At 36.1% G+C, this 20300-nt stretch overlaps 1 protein-coding gene across 2 annotated transcripts; it reads left to right on the forward strand.

Moving 5' to 3' along the window:
- Positions 1–505: 505 nt before the first annotated feature.
- LOC106054618 (uncharacterized) lies at positions 506–9104 on the forward strand. Of its 2 annotated transcripts, none has more exons than XM_013210574.2 (5): positions 506–758; positions 4043–4186; positions 5161–5315; positions 5890–5945; positions 7438–9104. In XM_013210574.2, exons 2-5 carry the CDS (start codon positions 4091–4093, stop codon positions 7764–7766), a joined length of 636 nt encoding a protein of 211 aa, XP_013066028.2. In that variant the 5' UTR covers positions 506–758; positions 4043–4090; the 3' UTR covers positions 7767–9104. The 2 variants fall into 2 exon arrangements, with proteins under 2 accessions (XP_013066028.2, XP_055873729.1); XM_056017754.1 differs by lacking the exon at positions 506–758 and adding an exon at positions 2530–2647.
- Positions 9105–20300: the final 11196 nt, after the last annotated feature.

Here is a 20300-nt window from a genome sequence, read left to right on the forward strand (position 1 = left end):
TTTGTATACAACGAGAACTGATCTACTACAATATTCTATCACCATAGTCTGTCATAGAAGAAAAATTATGCAATATTTATGTCCCTTAGTGAGACACTCAAATCTAGGGCTGTGATTACTTAAACTCTTTTAAGTACGTATACACATGAATCAAGCTTTGATTTGTCCCTTGTGTAAGATGATAGAATAAAAAAACAAAAAAACTTTTGTGGAGATCGAACCCTATCCAAGATCAATAACTTAGTTTTCCTCCAATCGATCAATCTAAGTTACAAAAAAAATCGATTTGTCAAAGTGTTAAAAACAATCGGATATCTACTAAAAAGTACCTCATGTATCCTAGAAACAAGGCCTACTTTTACTGATCGTAGTGATAAATGCTTTAAACTTTCAACACGGTTTAAAAATAGAGGGAATTTCCGATATGTCTCTCAAAGAAAGCTAAACTTGGTATCAACCGGCCCTCGACCTGAAATAGACTCGTCCATAACTAGCTGTCATTGGTCAGACTGTTTCAAAAATTATGTTCAATATTTTGGTTTCGCTTTGAATCTCGCGACTATTTAAGTGGGAAGGTTAATTAGTTTTGGCGCTTCAAAACAAAGTTACACCGTAATAAATAAGTGTGACATTATTTGTGCTTCCTGGGAGTGGATTGTAGACCTATTTCTTTGCAGAAGTTTAATAACCGCCAAATCTCTGGGACATACAGACTTGTATCTGGCTACTGATATAGACATTTAAATTCTAAACACCAGGTACGCTTTATAATTAGTTGTACTAGACTCTACATACAAATTAAACAATCCTTACACCAGGGAATATATTTTTGCAAAAAATGTAATTTACACATTTAGCTATAAGACCAAACATTTGTATATAGACTCTATGTGTATATCTTAAAACTAATTGATTATTTTGCAAATAAAAAAAATCACGTTAGCCCCAAATTGTAACTGTAGGCTATTTAATGGTACATACTTAGGCCTATATAACAGCAGCATTTAGTACATTGCATGGAGTAGTTTGCATTCTTAAAATTTCTGTGATGCTAGGTGGTCGTGTTGTATGCGATTCCGACTGTGGTTACGATAGTCCCGAGTTTGAATCCTGCCGCCCTCCTGGATTTGTGTGCTAGAGTGTAATAGTCTTTATTTCTGACGTAACGCCTGAAACCTGTTAAGCAAACCTCTCAGTATCACCCAAACTAATGCTGATTGACTGACTGACTTACTAACTGATGACTGACTCATTCCTAGTGCAGGGCCGGCCCTAGGTGATTGGTGGCCCTATCCGAAGCGAATAGGGAAGCCTCGCGGAAAGTAAATGCTGTTTGTCGTTGTGCTGGCCACATGACACCCTCGTTAACCATAAGCCACAAAAACAGATGACCTTTACATCCTCTGCCCTATAGATCACAAGGTCTGAAAGGGGAACTTTATTTTTTTTTCCTTTTAGGCGGCTGCCTAGTTTAACTATGCCTAAGGCCGGCTCTGCCTAGGTGAGCATAGGACATCAACAGAACTTCGCCATTTTAATCTGTTTTGGGGTATTCCCTTTAATTGGGTCCACGTCTTTCCTGCCATCTTTGTTTCTTGTTCTACTGAGCTCCTCCATGCTTACCAATGGTAACTGTTTAAAATTATTTCAGTCCCCTCCCCCCCCCCCCCAAGTGTTGCTATGGCAACATCACCAAACGTCAATCGGTTTACAGTTTGGAGTAACCCTGGGTTGTGGTAGTACTTGCGTTCGTATTAAATGACTTGTTAGGCTATACCACTTCTGTTCAACAAGGACGGACTTGACCTTTGACCTCTCGTTTTTTTAAATGTGGACAGAGAAACCTTCACCCGAAACTCAGACACTTTACTCTCCATTGGTTATATAAACTGTTTACAGATAAACCTTAAAAGAACTAAACAAGAAATTATCATTTCAATTCATTCCTTTGTCTCTAGCAATACCTAGAAAACCTACCTTAATTTATTTATTTTTTGTAGTAGGCTACTGTTAGTAGAAATAGGTTCTTTACTACGAAGTAACCCTGGGGTAGTTAGCAGTATGGTACCCCCTTTTATACCTTGCGATCTCTAGGGCAGATGAAGTAAAAGTCTTCGTTTATGTGGCAGAGGTTAACCAGGGTGTCCTGTGGCAAGCACAACGACCAACCGCCTTTACTTTTCCACAATCAACGGCAGGTACCCAGTAGAGTTGAGTTGACTCAACAGTGTCCGAAAAATTCCCTAGTTTTCAGGAAGATACAAGCCATGCCGTTAAAGCTTAACCACCGCGCTCCACATCTACTGTGCACTGAACCGTGATACGATATGGGGTGTCGTCTGGTGGATATAATAAAACTTGTTCTCTTTATGTATTAGAAATACTGTTGTTTTTAAGGTGACACCGTATTTACGTATATTTTGTTTTAAATATAAATTTTCACAACATAAATGTTTATCGTCCCTAAAAGTGGAAATTCCCGAATTGCTTGGGAAACACATCTAGAAGCATGCTAAGGTCTTGGGGAAATAGTAGGACCTGGAAATTCCCACCTTTCAGTTATAAATTCTAGATTTAGGCCTACATGATCTGAGCATTGAAAACAAATCGATATTAGCCTGTGTGCTTTCAAACAGTGTCACGCATGGTCAGTTACTTTTCCCTTTCATATCTCAGATTGGATTAATTAATGTGAAATGTATTTACCATTAAAATGGATGTCAAAAAAACAAATATGCACTCTTAAGTAGGTCATAGGTTCTCATGCTCATTCTATGTTAAACCTAACACTGACATGTTAGATGATAAAATAAAATACAGTAAAACTAATAATGTTTGTATCTCAAGAATTAAAGACAATGAATTAATTTAGAGACACTTCAGGACAGTAAGACTAAAAACTAATGTAGAAATAATACATGAACTCTTAACCATTATTTACACATACAAAAACACAATTTCATAAAATACAAAGAAAGACAAAAAGACAAAGGCGCATTTCTTATTCTATTTGCTAGGAAATATTCGTACAAGTTCTCCTTCTTCCATTGACACTAGAGTATGGAAAAAATTGCCTGAATCCAAAAAAAAAAAAGTTACTTATCAGATATTGAAGACTCTAACATAGAATACTAGATTAACACATTGATAAGCGTAGTATGAAATTATCTTCTCGTTTAAAAGAACCTCTGTATCTTACAAGATAAGATAATTGTTGTGCTGTTTATAATCTCTTAGAATGACCTATTAATATGTCATAACGAGATTGCAACCTATTTCTAAGGTGTAAAGACTTGAGAAACATGCTCACATACAAGGGAAGATTATAACTGATTCAAACATTCACAGTGACCTCGTTCCCTAGGCCTACATGTGTACAGTACTGACACGGTATTACACCTATATCACGGCTGTAACATTCAGCCTATATACAAAGTGCCGTGACCAGCTAGGACCAGGCCATATCCACTTCCGCCCCTTTCAAAAATCCAACTACGATAACAAAAATAATGTCATCAAATTTTGATCATTTTTCTTTTAACCTATAACCTTAACTCCAGTACCACAGTACCATTTTGATAATACTGATATTATCAGCAGTCTATCTATAATCCCTGACTCTAAGCCAGAGATTGATTTTTTTTTTAACCAAACTTTACCATTAATAGATGTGTATTAATAACTGTTTCAGCGTTGACTCAGTGATACGATTTATAGATAATTATACTTTGTCTGCCCCAATTGTCACTGTATTAGTAGCTGAAAATACCAAATAGAGTACCACCGTTAAATAAAAAATCCAGTGCAGTATAGACCGACACTGAAAGCGCTATATTCATAGATACGCTCCATCGATTTGTGTGTAACTTATGTGGTTATCTAAATTTAAATACAATTGTATAAAACGGACTTCAAATCTTACGATACGGTCCATCGATTTGTGTGTAACTTATGTGGTTATCTAAATTTAAATACAATTGTATAAAACGGACTTCAAATCTTGCATTATATAATAAAAGCAATATTTAAAAATTATTTCCAGGCACAAACGCTGGGTGCTATTGTGATCCGAGAAAAGAACTCGTGTGCAATGCCTAATCTTGCAGAAGTCAATCTGACTTTAAAATATTACAAAGAGAATCATTCTTGTGATATAACTGTTCCAGTTGGCATAACAGTCTCTGAAGTAAGTAGTTGGAATAGCTGCATTAGTGGACGTAGACTTGGAATAGCTGCATTAGTGGACGTAGACTTGGAATAGCTGCATTAGTGGACGTAGACTTGGAATAGCTGCATTAGTGGACGTAGACTTGGAATAGCTGCATTAGTGGACGTAGACTTGGAATAGCTGCATTAGTGGACGTAGACTTGGAATAGTAGCACTAGTAGACGTAGAGATGAAGTAGTTGCATTAGTGGACGTAGAGTTTAAAGAGTAGCATTAGTGGATGTAGCATTCCATTTGTGATGTAATTTGTTTTTTTTAACAGTTTATGAAAAATAGTTTTAAAAAAGGAGCTCCGTAGAATGCAGGGATTTCTAAAAATTAAAATTTTTCTTTGCGCTAAAATTATCACCTTTCTACCATAACAGTTTTTATAGTCTTTACCATTATCTACTCTTTACAATCATGCATTCTCTCTATATAGACTCTACCATCATTCATTCTCTTTATTCTTTCTACCATCATTAACTCACCTTCTTCTTTCTACCATCATTCACTCTATTTATACATTCTACCATCATTCACTCTAATTATACATTCTACCATCATTCACTCTATTTATACATTCTACCATCATTCACTCTCTTTATACATTCTACCATCATTCAATCTATTTATACATTCTACCATCATTCACTCTACTTATACATTCTACCATCATTCACTCTATTTATACATTCTACCATCATTCACTCTACTTATACATTCTACCATCATTCACTCTATTTATACATTCTACCATCATTCTCTCTATTTATACATTCTACCATCATTCACTCTATTTATACATTCTACCATCATTCACTCTATTTATACATTCTACCATCATTCACTCTATTTATACATTCTACCATCATTCACTCTATTTATACATTCTACCATCATTCACTTATACTTTGTAGCTTGTATGAAAACAATTTTATATTGTATTTTTAGTTTAAAGAATCCTGCACCTTTGCACCCCAGAAAGAAATTAAAGATTGCCATGTTGCTTTCAAAAGTGAAAATGATAAATTGTTTTTAATCAAAGACACAGAAGTCATCAGTAGCTGTATAGCGCAAGCTAAAGAGATACTTCTGCTCTCTATGGGGTAAGATTTATCTCCCTTGTTTATTTAATTTTTTAAGTAGAGTATTTGCATTAAATTATTAATATGATTAAAGTAGTTAGTATAAATATTAAAAATAAAATTTATTTCGGAAAACTGTAATGCGTTCTTTAAGTGACCATATTAACAGTTTGTATATGTTTACAAGTAAAATAGAAAATGAAATGTATATGCTCCAAACAAATATCAGGTTGGAGGTTCAGTTTTAAAAAAAAAAACGTATGCAGGTATCCTTCTGAAGATCAATAGTTTACCTCCCCACGAAATGACCAGGTTTAGAAGCAATTATCTCCAAAACATTTTCAAATCTACTATTGTCTGTTCATAAGCATTGATTCCAGACTTTAATTTTACAGAATTGCGTTGTAACACTTGACAAGTTGTAACTTACTATAAATAATCCTTGTGGAGTAGATCTCGTGTCTTATAAGATCTATTCAATTTATGTTACTAATATTTTTGTGGTGGCCTAATTTAAACTATATTATGACCAAGAGATTATTTCCAAACTTTAATATTTATCCTGTAGCCTATATTATTTTTTTTATATCTCTAGAGAACAGCATCCTCAACAGAAAACAGATTCTGAAAGCCACCGTTCAACAGATCAATGTAAGTTTAGCTTACAATAGCAATTATGTCCCAACATTGGCATTGCAACTAAGGTGGTGCATATTTTGATTGTTTTAAACTTTTGAACGTTGTCCCAGAAATGTAGCTTCAAAAGTCGAACCTCCCTGCTGGGCAACAGGTTTGGAACCTGGGACCATCGAGACGACCCTTCAAAGCGTTCACCACACGACACGTCAGCCCTACCTTTTTTTTTTTTTTTTTTTTTGAGAATATCTGCCCACAGTACTAATAAGTACATAGAGCTACTTTTACCGACAGAAAAATGAACTCCTTTTGACAATGGCAATGTCTTTGATTCCAAACATAAAAGATAAACATGTTTTGATAATAATAAGTGATCGGCACATATAAAGGCATTCAGTCGGCAAAAGACGTTGCCAACTCTCAATATTAATTACCCTTACATTATTTTTTAATTGAAAATTAGGTCATTCAGCTATCAACATAATATTAAGAATATTTTTTTTTAAGCTAAGCCAGTTAGTGTTTATTAAATCTACTTCTATAGACAGTGGAACAACAATAGCATAACATTGTCAGTACTTAAAATCAATCATTCCTAATACTAATTAAAAAAGAAATATTGCATATTTGATTTGTTGCTAAACCTTTTTTTTTTCTTTTATTCTATATGTCCTTTACCTAATGGTTGATTTCCTATATATATATATATATTTTCTGAATTTAAAGGGACATAAATATATCATCCCAGATTAATTGGTGGTTTAAGGAACAAGATATGGCATCCCTCAAACGCGAAATGGCTATGGATCATCTCATGGTAATAAGATGAAAAAAGCCCGGGCATGAACTATGGTAGAAACAATGTCACCCACACATCATTTCTCCCCCGCTCCACGCAGCTGATATATCCAAAGGAACGGCATGTGCCGATATAGTTTGGGATCAGCATCGCTGGCTCTACCAGAATGTAGCGCTGTGTGCTGCAAGCTTCATAAGGGTGGCAGGCTCCTGATTTATCTTCAGGGTTGACCCAAGAAGCTTTTCCCATGTTTGGGTATTGTTGCCAGGCAGCAGAGGTTTGAATTCCTAGTTTGTTTTTTTTTGCATTTCTTAGATGGCTAGGCTACCAAGGTTAATGAGCCCTTCTTGTTTGAAATTAACAATCTACTGTATGCAACTGTAATATAATTTCAGCTACACATCTCATTTTTATATCATCTAGCTTTGAAAATGCTAATCTTTGAGGCGATAGGCTATTTTATTAATGGACCTCATTCACCAATTGTAAACAAACAACATTTAGTCACGTGATAATATCGATAAAACGACGAGAAAAAAAACTGTCACGTGATAGCTGTTGTGTATTAAAAATTAGATCGTAATTTGTATAGAAGAGATAGAGAATCACGTGGCTAAATGTTGTTTGTTTACGATTGGTGAATGAGGTCCATTATAATGTTTTTTTTTATTCGAAATTTTTTATGAAATTTACGATCTTTTCTTTCAGTTGCCTGGTTCGATAATCTTGCAGACGAGATCAAAAACAAGAGGTTGACGCCAGGTATCGCCTCACTGCTTGCCCCTTGTTTTGGTCAGTTCTGGGAGAGTGTCTTCTACTGCCTCGGCTTCACCACAGAAATCGTTGACCTGGAAATGGAAAACTGTAAACACAATGCCTGGAGAGCAGCCACCAAACTGCTGATGAAATGGGAACACAAAGTGACGAAAGACGCTACCTTAAAGTCACTTATGGAGCGGATGATTCGAGTGCATAAATATGGCTGCACTGTGATTAATTGGAAAAGTGTTCAGGAAATCATGACCAATCACGTGTAGTCGTCTGCAAAACATTTGTACAAATTGATGGACTTCATTTTTTCATTATACCTCAGGTTTTGAGCTTGTCTTTGGCCTTTCCGCTGGCTCACGATTCTCCACATAAACCTTGAACAATAAGGGACTATAAGGAAACTATTTCACAAAGGCCTACTACAATTCCAGACGTCTGGTGGCTGCTAGCAAGAGATGAGATTCGAGAACAAGGTCTGATGCCTGAATGTAGCACAAAGACAATACGACTAGAGCTATTCGAGACTCCCTTGATTTGTTGTTAAACGAGTCTCAACACTACAAGGAGATTTCTTCAAAACCCTTGATAAAATTAAGATAACTGTTTTATTTACCGCAACGATTAACCAAAGAGATAATATGGTCATTCTTGAAAGAGAAAATAAATTTTCTTGAATTGAAATCTGACTCTACCAATACTCACACAAACCTTGGAATTTTGTTACATAGTTTCTCTTTAGTCAATGGAAAGTAACCAAAATATATATTTGGCATAGTAGCCAGGATTAGAACAGACTACATAATGTTACCCTAAATGTATGGTAACTTGTGTTTGACTTTTAATTTTCTATCTTTTTAGAAGAGATTGTAACACTACAAAGGAACTATAGTAACTCTCCTAAATTCACCTTCACCAGTCCTCTAGTATATTAACCATCTATCTCCGTTTCTCTCTCTATCTTTTGCTAGGGTTAGAGTTTCTTCCACAGACAGGCCTGTCCATTTCTTAATTTGTCCTCCTTTCGATTTGTGCGTTTATATGTGTATACCGCATGCTCCTGTGCCTTATCTTAGCTTTTGCATCTTTCTTGTTACTTCCATATTTGGTCTATATCATTTAGCATACTAAATTGAATTTCGCTCAAGCCTTAATTCTAGTTACTTAATACTTAATTTATTTTCGGCTACACACATTGATATCAAGAGAATATTGTGATGTATATGTAAAATTGTACGTATTAGCAGCACTATCAATTCTAAATGTATGTACATATTTTATGGACATACTTGTATGAATTTGCCCCTGGCTAGTAGCCAGTTCTATCAGTAGACTTTATAAGTCAAACTTTATCTGTGTTAATTGAGAATAGTTTTGATATTTTATTGTATTGTGCGTTGGTCTATTCTATAAAGTCTATAAATACATTGTAGTGATAGACCTAACTGTTTTATACTGTGTCTAATGCTATGTATTTTGTAACATCTTTTTAAATGAATTCTAGTCATTTTGCTATTGTTACTATTGTTACTATAAAATTATATATGCATATATTTTCGCATCAGATCTAATATTTTATATGGTTTACCGGGTAATTTTCAAATAAGAGTGACATCAAAATATAATGTTATTTTTTTAATTTTATTTTACTTTACAATACTTACACTCAAATAAAAGCGCTATTTGAATAAAATTTACACTCCAACAAATAGTGTTATTTATCTATACTATAAAGTAGAATGTGAGGTGTATGTATGTGACTTATAGACATCAAAACCGCTTGACCAATCTTGATAAAACTTGGCAGGAATGTTTCTTGGGTACCAACTTAGACCTTAGTGTATGTATTGTAGCCCTAAAACAAACTTAAGACCCTAAAAAAAAAAAAGTTGTCCGACTTTATAAAGCTATAGCATTTTATGGATCTAGGCCATGTCTACAATGTTGACATGAGAAAAGATCGAAAGGATTTAGACATAGATCTAATTTTAAGAAATACACTTTGCGTACATAGTTTTTTACTTTGACACATGAAAATACAACTCTTGCACTGGCCTCTCCGTCTCGTTCCGGGCTTGCACTGGGTTCAACAGTTCAGGACTGACTTCACACACTAGGCTCGTTGTGTCGGACTCGATCACAGACCAAGATCAAGACGCCGTTCGCCTCAACTGTACTTGATAGTACTCCGCACCGAACCGTCGTAATGCTCCGTACAGAACCACACCGCTGAACTGTGCTGTAGTCAACCGGACTATAGTGAACCGGGCTCTGAACCCCTGCCGTGAACCCGCTTTCTGAACCGTCTTGACTGCGTCACCTCTGCTCTTATATTGGGTCCCTACTGGCCTTCTCGAACCAGACAGAACGCCGCTCGACGTTTCTAGGTGGTCAGATGACTACAACTCTCGTGACGCTCCTGAGCTCTGTTCACGACGTCGATCCTTCCCGGACCGCCGTCGATCCTTCCCGAACCGCCGTGTTGACACTCGTCTCCGCTGACCGTCGTAACTCGTCACGGTTGACCGCTCGTCTAGCGCTGGCCTGGGGCGATTTGCGTCGGCTGACTACACTCACACCACTACCCCCGTTTGTGCCACCACCAGGTTTATAACAGTATAAACAAGGCAGTACATTTTAATCCACCAATCTACTTTTGATTGACAATACAAAGATTCAATAATTATTCATAATGTAAGACAATTACGTACAAATAAAAAAACGAAAAAAAAAAAAAAAAAAAGAACCAAAATATAGCGTGTAGGCCCTACCGTATATAGCACGTACACCCAACTTTAAAGGGATCAAGACCGAAGTGGTAGGCAGCGACATCACAGACACCTTTCAAAAAAGAGAAATGGCGTATATTTGTGAAAAAATTGCATAATGTTTGAAAATAATGTTAACAATGTGTTTATTTACACCTTTATAGCTTTTCATTGACATTTAAACCTATTATAATGAGTCGTGGACGTTGAGTGCAGAGCTTGAGAGGAGGATCCTAGCAATGGAATTGAGATGCTACAGAAGGATCCTAGGCATCACATTCAAAGACAGCATCACAAACCAAGAAATCAGAGACAGGGTTACTGTAGCGATCGGAGCTCATGACGACCTGCATACTATTGTGAAAAAACGAAAGCTTAAAACCTTTGGCCACATTACGAGATCTACGGGGCTCGCAAAGACCTTTCTTCAGGGAACAGTGCCAGGGAAAAGAAGAAGAGGCAGACAGAAAAAGCGATGGGAGGACAACATTAAAGAATGGACAGGCCTGCCATTGAGAGAGGTTCTGAACAAGGCAAAAAAAAGGGAGGAATGGAGAAAGACGGTCGACAAATCTTGCCTGGTGCCCCAACGGTCCAACAGACTAAGGGATAGGTAAAGGTAAAAAAGGTAAAAGGTATAATGACGTTTCAGACCTAACTACAGTATCGATGGTAGGACTAGAAGAATCCTACCAAGTGTAAAGAAATCTGTTGCAGATAATATGTACCTTAAACGCCACTGAGTCCACCCAGCTCTAATGGGTACGTTACATTAGTTGGAAAAATTCAAGGCGGTTTGTCGTTATGCTGGCCTTAGGACAACGTCGTTAACCGTAGGACACAGAAACAGATGACCTTTATTTTCATCATCTGACAATGTAGACCACAAGATCTGAAAGGGGAACTTGACTTTATTTTAATATATTATATACACATAGGCCTATACAGAAACTTTGAGAAAGGAACTAAGACGTTTTGATGACCTGCACCATGGCAATACGGTGGCAAGACAGTACTACAAATAGCAATGTCTTTGCGATCGACGGTATGGACAGTATAAAGAATGCCAAAAGCAGTCCTTTTTTTTTTTCGTGTGAAATGAAAGGTGGTCGACGTAACAGAGAAGCCCCATGGAAGCACTTAAAAGACCAGCTTAGGCGCCAACTTGCTGACACTAGAGAGAGAACACCTGACTGCAGGCAGCTTCGGAACGAGATAGCTGGAGATCACTTACAAAGGCCGCAGGATATACAAAGGAAAATCCACTGCCTAGGACAGGCGTAGACGGAGAAAAGAAATCTAAATTGACCACCGGCGTACAATGGCTAGGCTATATCTGTACTGGTTGTGGCCAAAGTATGTTGCTCTCTGCATAGCTACGTAAAATGCTGCATTCCTCATTAAGCTTCGGACTCGAAATCAAGCCTTTATTATTATTAATTGGCCTATCAATATATTTACAAAACTTATATAGATCTAAATTCATAGTCAAAACATGTCTTTTCCCAGTGTTTTCCCTCCTTATAAGCGCTCCTAAAGCTTAATTCAGGTCATTATAGAACTAATGAGCCCATTAGCTCTGTGTGGTCGAGTAGGCCTACGATGCGGGTTAGCGTTTCCACTAGCCCATTTCTTACGTTGAACGGAAGTAAACCGAAAACATGATAGGAATGTTTCAGAGTGAACGGGTTTTTATTTACTGGTCTTAGATTTTTTTCGCATTTTTTTTTCTATAGGTCTGTGGGGATTTGTGTAGTTAATCATGGAGGAGATGGAACATCAAACAAAGTATTTTTCTATCTCATTTAGAAATTAGATCTAGATCTAGTGTTTATATAATTAAAGCATTTGTTGTTTTTTTAAATCGCTAAGTAAATAGTACTTAAAATGTTGCGTAGATTTGCGACCTACTTTTATTCCTAATCCTAATTAGATAATGAAGATTTTCATGTAGGACTGAAAAACTATGAACAGCAACTCTTCTGGTATGTCCGGTGTAATCGGGTAACACAAAATAGAGCAGTGAGATTCATAGCAAACGAATATTCACATTTGACTAGAGTAACACCTTTAGTAAAAATCACTAAATTTAGAAAGTCTTCAGGACAGAAGGCTCAAAAGTAAAGTAGCAATTATACATAAAACACTGAACCATAATCTTCAAATACAAAAACAAAATTTAATAAAATACTCTGAGAGACACAAAGATAAACGCACATTCCTCGTCCCATATGCTAGGACAAATTTGTACAAATGTTGGTGACCAAGAAACGTAAACATGTTTCAATCAATGGGGAAGGAAATTGAAAGGCTGAGTATTTTTAGAACAAAGTAGAATAAAAAAAAAAAAAAAAAAAAAAACTAACACTTAAAGCTCTAAGTTCTAGTTCTTGGGAATTCTGATACAGAATACACTCTAATGACTAGCATAAAACCATTTAAGAATACGAATTTTTTTCAATTGGATATTGGTCAGCAAATGGGTGGTGGGAACAAGAACGTGGGCTAAAACAAATGTTAATAAGTAAACAAGCAATTGAAAAAAAAATACTTAAAAAAAGAAAGAAAGCTTTTGTACGAGAAATAACAGCTAATTACTGCTATTTATCCGACAATTACAGGGTTAAGCTCCCTTTCTGTCAAACAAAACAAAATTAATTGATTAGTACTAAATGATTAACCGGTTAATTTTTTGGATTGATTTGCATATTATCATCGACTATTAACAATTATGAAAAATTTCAACTTGATCTGAAAATAGGAAGTGGGAGAACCAAAAAACTGACGAACATTAGCACGAACATTAGTACGAACATTAGCACGAACATTAGCACGAACATTAGTACGAACATTAGTAAAAACATTAGTAAGAACATTAGCACGAACATTAGTACGAACATTAGTAAAAACATTAGTAAGAACATTAGCACGAACATTAGTAAGAACATTAGCACGAACATTAGCACGAACATTAGCACGAACATTAGTAAGAACATTAGCACAAACATTAGCACGAACATTAGGACGAACATTAGTACGAACATTAGTAAGAACATTAGTAAGAACATTAGCACGAACATTAGTAAGAACATTAGCACGAACATTAGTACGAACATTAGCACGAACATTAGTTAGAACATTAGCACGAACATTAGCACGAACATTAGTAAGAACATTAGTACAAACATTAGTAAGAACATTAGCACGAACATTAGCACGAACATTAGTAAGAACATTAGCACGAACATTAGTACGAACATTAGTAAGAACATTAGCACGAACATTAGTAAGAACATTAGTAAGAACATTAGCACGAACATTAGTAAGAACATTAGCACGAACATTAGCACGAACATTAGTACGAACATTAGTACGAACATTAGTAAGAACATTAGCACGAACATTAGTACGAACATTAGTAAGAACATTAGTACGAACATTAGCACGAACATTAGTAAGAACATTAGTAAGAACATTAGCACGAACATTAGTAAGAACATTAGCACGAACATTAGCAAGAACATTAGTACGAACATTAGCACGAACATTAGTACGAACATTAGCACGAACATTAGTACGAACATTAGCACGAACATTAGTACGAACATTAGCACGAACATTAGTACGAACATTAGCACGAACATTAGCACGAACATTAGTAAGAACATTAGCACGAACATTAGCACGAACATTAGTACGAACATTAGCACGAACATAAGTAAGAACATTAGCACGAACATTAGCACGAACATTAGTAAGAACATTAGTACGAACATTAGTAAGAACATTAGCACGAACATTAGCACAAACATTAGTAAGAACATTAGCACGAACATTAGTACGAACATTAACACGAACATTAGTACGAACATTAGTACGAACATTAGTAAGAACATTAGCACGAACATTAGTACGAACATTAGTACGAACATTAGTAAGAACATTAGCACGAACATTAGTACGAACATTAGTAAGAACATTAGCACGAACATTAGCACGAACATTAGTACGAACATTAGTAAGAACATTAGTAAGAACATTAGCACGAACATTAGTAAGAACATTAGCACGAACATTAGCACGAACATTAGTAAGAACATTAGTACGAACATTAGTACGAACATTAGTACGAACATTAGTAAGAACATTAGCACGAACATTAGTACGAACATTAGTAAGAACATTAGCACGAACATTAGCACGAACATTAGCACGAACATTAGTAAGAACATTAGTAAGAACATTAGCACGAACATTAGTACGAACATTAGTAAGAACATTAGTACGAACATTAGCACGAACATTAGTAAGAACATTAGCACGAACATTAGTACGAACATTAGTACGAACATTAGCACGAACATTAGTAAGAACATTAGTACGAACATTAGCACGAACATTAGTAAGAACATTAGCACGAACATTAGTACGAACATTAGTACGAACATTAGCACGAACATTAGCACGAACATTAGCACGAACATTTGTACGAACATTAGCACGAACATAAGGGCAGAATGTAAGTCAAACAGCTTGGAGAACATAAAAGGACGAACTTTAGAAAGAACATGTAAAGCGAACACCATCGCGTTAAACATAAAGACGAACATTTGATTGAACATTAAGACTCACATCACGAAGAAATTAAAGCAAACATCAGGATGGTCATTAAGGTGAACATCAGGACAAACATTAGGATTACATTATAACAAACAATAGGTATCTTGTGGTACAACAACAGACAAGATTTAATAAAAGATACATACACGTAGCTAGGGCGGGAATCTGAAAATACACCCGAGCCCCTCACTTGAGGAGCCAAATGAGTGTTTATTATATTAAATATTACGCAATTATTATATGAGTGTTTATTATATTAAATATTACGCAAAATGCAAGGGCCCCCAAAAAGGTCAACCCCCCCCCCGGGGCTCCCAAACGATGTCAAAGTCCTTGCTACGCCACTTCCGGCCGACACTCTTCTCAGTGTCGCTCCAGGTCCTTAAACCAGTTGTCTGGAAGCACGAAGGACGGCTCCTAGTTCCAGACAGCTCAGACTCATATAACTTGCTGATCCCTTCAGCCGGATCTAAACAATTCATCTTTCTCGTATCAGTCGTGTTTGACGGTGCACTATTGCGCACCATAAGCGTAAGCGGAAACAGAGTTATAACAACACAATTACAATTAAAATCTTGGCGTTCAGAGGTTCCCAACTCTCCTCGTTCAGGTGGCCATATTCATTTTCAATACGAGAGACCGCAAACAAATTCTTTGAAATCACTGTAGCCCAAACTTTGTTGCTTTAGTTCGCACTGTCGGCAAAAAGATAAAGTGGATCAAATAGCACAGCTTCGCGGGCCGAATGTGGCCCGCAAGCTGTAGTTTGGGCGCCACATGTGTAGTTCTTATGGTTCTAGTGCATATTTTAGCTATGAATGAGGAAGTCTAGAAGAACCCACCCCAAAAAAAAAAAAACTTAAATATGAATGCTCTCTCTTTCTTCCTTACGACTGGGGAGTTTCGATAGCTGGGAATTTAATGTCATTGGTCAGCATTCAGTTGAAAGGGAAATAATTCTATTAAATAAAACTAAATTACATATTAAGGAAGACTAAGAATGTGGTGTGAAGACCCGTCTGTGACCTATATTAAATTGGTTAACTGGTCAGCACTAGAGCTAGACCAAGATGCTATCTGTATTGTATTTATCTCCTGGATGACTGTTAGTAAATTAGAGTAGATTGCCATCTCTGAGGCAAAAGATATGAAGGTCATCTCTTTTTATGCTCCACGGTTAACGAGGGGATCATGTGGCCAGCGCAAAGACCAACCAAAATCTTTACTTTTTCACAACTAATGTCAGATACCCATTGAAGTTGGGTGCACTTAGGGAAACCCTAAAAAATCCCTGAATTCAAAAATCAGTCTTCACCGGGATTCGAGCCTTAGACCCCATGTTTAGAATCTCAGAGCTTTAACCACTCAGCCACCAAAGGGTGTTTGTTATAAATTTCCTATACATTGTAAAAGTAAAGTTTCCATTTCAGACCTTGCAATCTATCCTCTATAGGGCAGATGACGCAAAGGCTATCTGTGTCTGTACCCACAGAAACGAGGGTGTCATATGACCAGCATAACGACCAACCGTCAGTAAAATCTAGGCCATGTCGCTAGTCGCTAGTAGTTCTAAACACTATATCAGAACACTGTATCAGAACACTATATCAGAACACTGTATCAGAACACTGTATCAGAACACTATATCAGAACACTATATCAGAACACTGTATCAGAACACTATATCAGAACACTATGTATCAGAACACTATATCAGAACACTGTATCAGAACACTATATCAGAACACTGTATCAGAACACTATATCAGAACACTATGTATCAGAACACTATATATCAGAACACTGTATCAGAACACTGTATCAGAACACTATGTATCAGAACACTGTATCAGAACACTATATCAGAACACTATGTATCAGAACACTATATCAGAACACTGTATCAGAACACTGTATCAGAACACTATATCAGAACACTGTATCAGAACACTGTATCAGAACACTATGTATCAGAACACTATATCAGAACACTATATCAGAACACTATATCAGAACACTGTATCAGAACACTGTATCAGAACACTATATCAGAACACTATATCAGAACACTATGTATCAGAACACTATATCAGAACACTGTATCAGAACACTGTATCAGAACACTATATCAGAACACTATATCATAACACTATGTATCAGAACACTATATCAGAACACTATGTATCAGAACACTATATCAGAACACTATATCAGAACACTATATCAGAACACTAAATCAGAAAAATATGTATCAGAACACTATATCAGAACACTATATCAGAACACTATATCAGAACACTATGTATCAGAACACTGTATCAGAACACTATATCAGAACACTATATCAGAACACTGTATCAGAACACTGTATCATAACACTATATCAGAACACTGTATCAGAACACTGTATCATAACACTATATCAGAACACTATCTATCAGAACACTATATCTGTACACTATGTATCAGAACACTATATCAGAACACTATGTATCAGAACACTATATCAGAACACTATATCAGAACACTATATCTGAACACTATATCAGAACACTATATCAGAACACTATGTATCAGAACACTATATCAGAACACTATATCAGAACACTATGTATCAGAACACTGTATCAAAACACAATATATGAACACTATGTATCAGAACACTATATCATAACACAATGTATCAGAACACTATGTATCAGAACACTATATCAGAACACTGTATCAGAACACTATATCAGAACACTATGTATCATAACACTATATCAGAACACTATATCAGAACACTATGTATCAGAATACTGTATCAAAACACAATATATGAACACTATGTATCAGAACACTATATCATAACACAATGTATCAGAACACTATGTATCAGAACACTATATCAGAACACTGTATCAGAACACTATATCAGAACACTATATCAGAACACTATATCAGAACACTATATCAGAACACTATATCAGAACGGCTGTAGAGAATAAGACGCATTAATACATGTCATCCTAAACACTAGAGCAGTGTAGCAGACTTACATTACAGAACTGTCGTACTTATGTATAACAAAAACCATGTTACATCTAAATCTTTATTACACTGAACTAGTCGACCGGCGGCGTAGCATACGCCGCTATTTTGCAGGGCCGGCATTAGGTGACCGCAATGGGCTCCGCACTTATGCACCGCACTTCCATAGGAATCGCTCTAATTCTAGGTGTATAAATTATTGAATTAAACCATTGTATTATTCCTGAAATTGCAAAATATACAAAAAAAGTCCTGGAAATATCCGGAAATTATTAAAATCTTTAGTAAACCCATACAAATCTCCTGAAATATATAGAAAAAAATTGTCATTTTGGGGTGTCATTCAATATGGAAAATGCCAATCCTACGCGCGATAAAATTTTGGAATCTGGTGAAAGAAGCTTCACGCGCCTCAAACTAATGAAGAATTCCATTTCGCATAGGGCCCCGCAATGTTTAAGTCCATCCTTGCTATTTAGCTACTGGCGAATATAGAGTAGATTACTTGTTATCTATATATATAGTCAAGCCACGGGTGAATATACATAGTAAATTATTTGTTCTCTTTCCATGACTTCTTGGTCACAATGGTTTAGTCCTGCACTGCTATTTAGTGTTTGTAATATGTTTGTTTGTAAAATGTTTTACATGTTTCGGATGTTCCTTCAGAGTTGAAGGACGAAGAGGGATGGGAGCGGGTAAGGTTTGATAAATTCAAACGACAGTCCAGCGCGCAAACCGCACGACCAGGCAGCCATTCGTAGTGACCGGTAAATACTTGTTCTCCCCCCCCCCCCTCTTGTTTTTTCGTGGGGTGACTATCCGCAGAAATAAGAGAGTGATCTTTCCTTTACTTCTTCTTCTCGTCCAAACTCTTGAGCGACGAAGAGAATTATATAAATAGTTTGATGAAAAACAACTACACACATAGTAGAGATCACAACACACGAAATATGATCAGTACACAGTGTAACAAATGTAAACAGACACTAGGGGAGACAATCGAATCAACCAATTCACGACAAGAACTTGTAAGTCATGATTCGGTGAGGGATTGAGTTGTATGAACTATCTGAAAGCGATTGATGAAATCTGTAAATTAAAACGAGATATAACAGACAAAAGAAGAAGCAACGTTGGATTGAAGAGGACTTTTTTTTTTTCTTTCCCTACTATTTTGTGTATTTACTTTGAAGTGAATCCAGTGGCGTATCTAGGGTGGGAGGAGGGGGGAAGAATTTTGGAAATCCTCCCGGTCCCCCACTTACATTAACTATTAAATATTACGCTAAATGAAGGGGCTACCAAATAGGTCAAACCCCCCAGGGGCCCCCAAAGGATGAAAAATTCCTAGCCCCGGAGTGAATCTTACGGAAACTAGCAAAATAAAAAAAATCCTTTTTTTAAAAATAAAAAAGCTTATCTAAAAAAAAAAAAGAACTCCATCTTAAAACTGTATCTATCAATGATGTACAAGTTATTTCATTTATTGGATATTTAAAAAAAAATCATTACCAATAATTAATTGTATAACTGTTTATTGATTTATGTTTTGTTAGGCACAATAAATGACCGTACGAACGTTCAAAGTATCAACTTGATCAGAGAGTGCGTGTGGGCGAAATAGCGTTAACAATAATTTAAGGGGACTAAACCCAACACATTTAGCCATATTTGTGAATACTGAAGGATTAGTTTTCCTTGTTGGTATCAAACAAAATATTAATTACCAGTAGTTAATTGACTAGTTGGATACTTTTTTTTTTTATTGATTCATGTTTTTCCTATACTAATGAATAATTTGAGAAGTTTCAACTTGATCCGATATTTGAGACAAGTGTGGCGTCTGCTAGGAAAAAAACAACAACATTATAATTTAATTACATTATTGAGTTATATGGCTGTAAGTATGGAGTTCTTCCTCTTATACGCTTTTTAAATTATTTTTTTTTTAATTACTTTTTTTTTTCTTTTTGGAGATGAATTAAGGCCTTGGGAAAATACGCTTAAAGGGGAGTTAATGCCAAAGGAGAGTGACACTCTGGGATTACAAATCAAACAGTTCCACTTAGGCTTTACGAAGCACTGGTAGAGGATAAGTTTCTGTGGGTTGGAATGCGCCTCGTCTGAGGAATCCACGGCTTGGCCACCCAAGAGCTACAAATTATGGCAGGACCAACTTAAGGAAGTGTTACTTACTTTATATAATAGCAGCTCGTTTTTTTTTTTTTATGTTTTGTAAATATTTTGGTGACCAACAATTTTCTGAAGAAAAAATAGTTGTCTAGTCTTCTGATCCCCAGCCTCTGAGATTTCATTATATTCTACGTGCTCAAGCTTCGAGTTTCAAGATAGCACGTCATTACGTGCTGGATTCAGCCC

The sequence above is a fragment of the Biomphalaria glabrata genome, chromosome 18 (assembly GCF_947242115.1).
Source record: "Biomphalaria glabrata chromosome 18, xgBioGlab47.1, whole genome shotgun sequence".
Classification (NCBI taxonomy): Eukaryota; Metazoa; Mollusca; class Gastropoda; family Planorbidae; genus Biomphalaria; species Biomphalaria glabrata.

What these genes read in the sequence shown, in the direction of transcription:
- LOC106054618 (XM_056017754.1), top strand. An exon ending in TTGGCATAACAGTCTCTGAA is followed by an intron (nt 4,187 to 5,160) that starts GTAAGTAGTTGG and finishes TTGTATTTTTAG; the next exon opens with TTTAAAGAATCCTGCACCTT. An exon ending in CCACCGTTCAACAGATCAAT is followed by an intron (nt 5,946 to 7,437) that starts GTAAGTTTAGCT and finishes CTTTTCTTTCAG; the next exon opens with TTGCCTGGTTCGATAATCTT.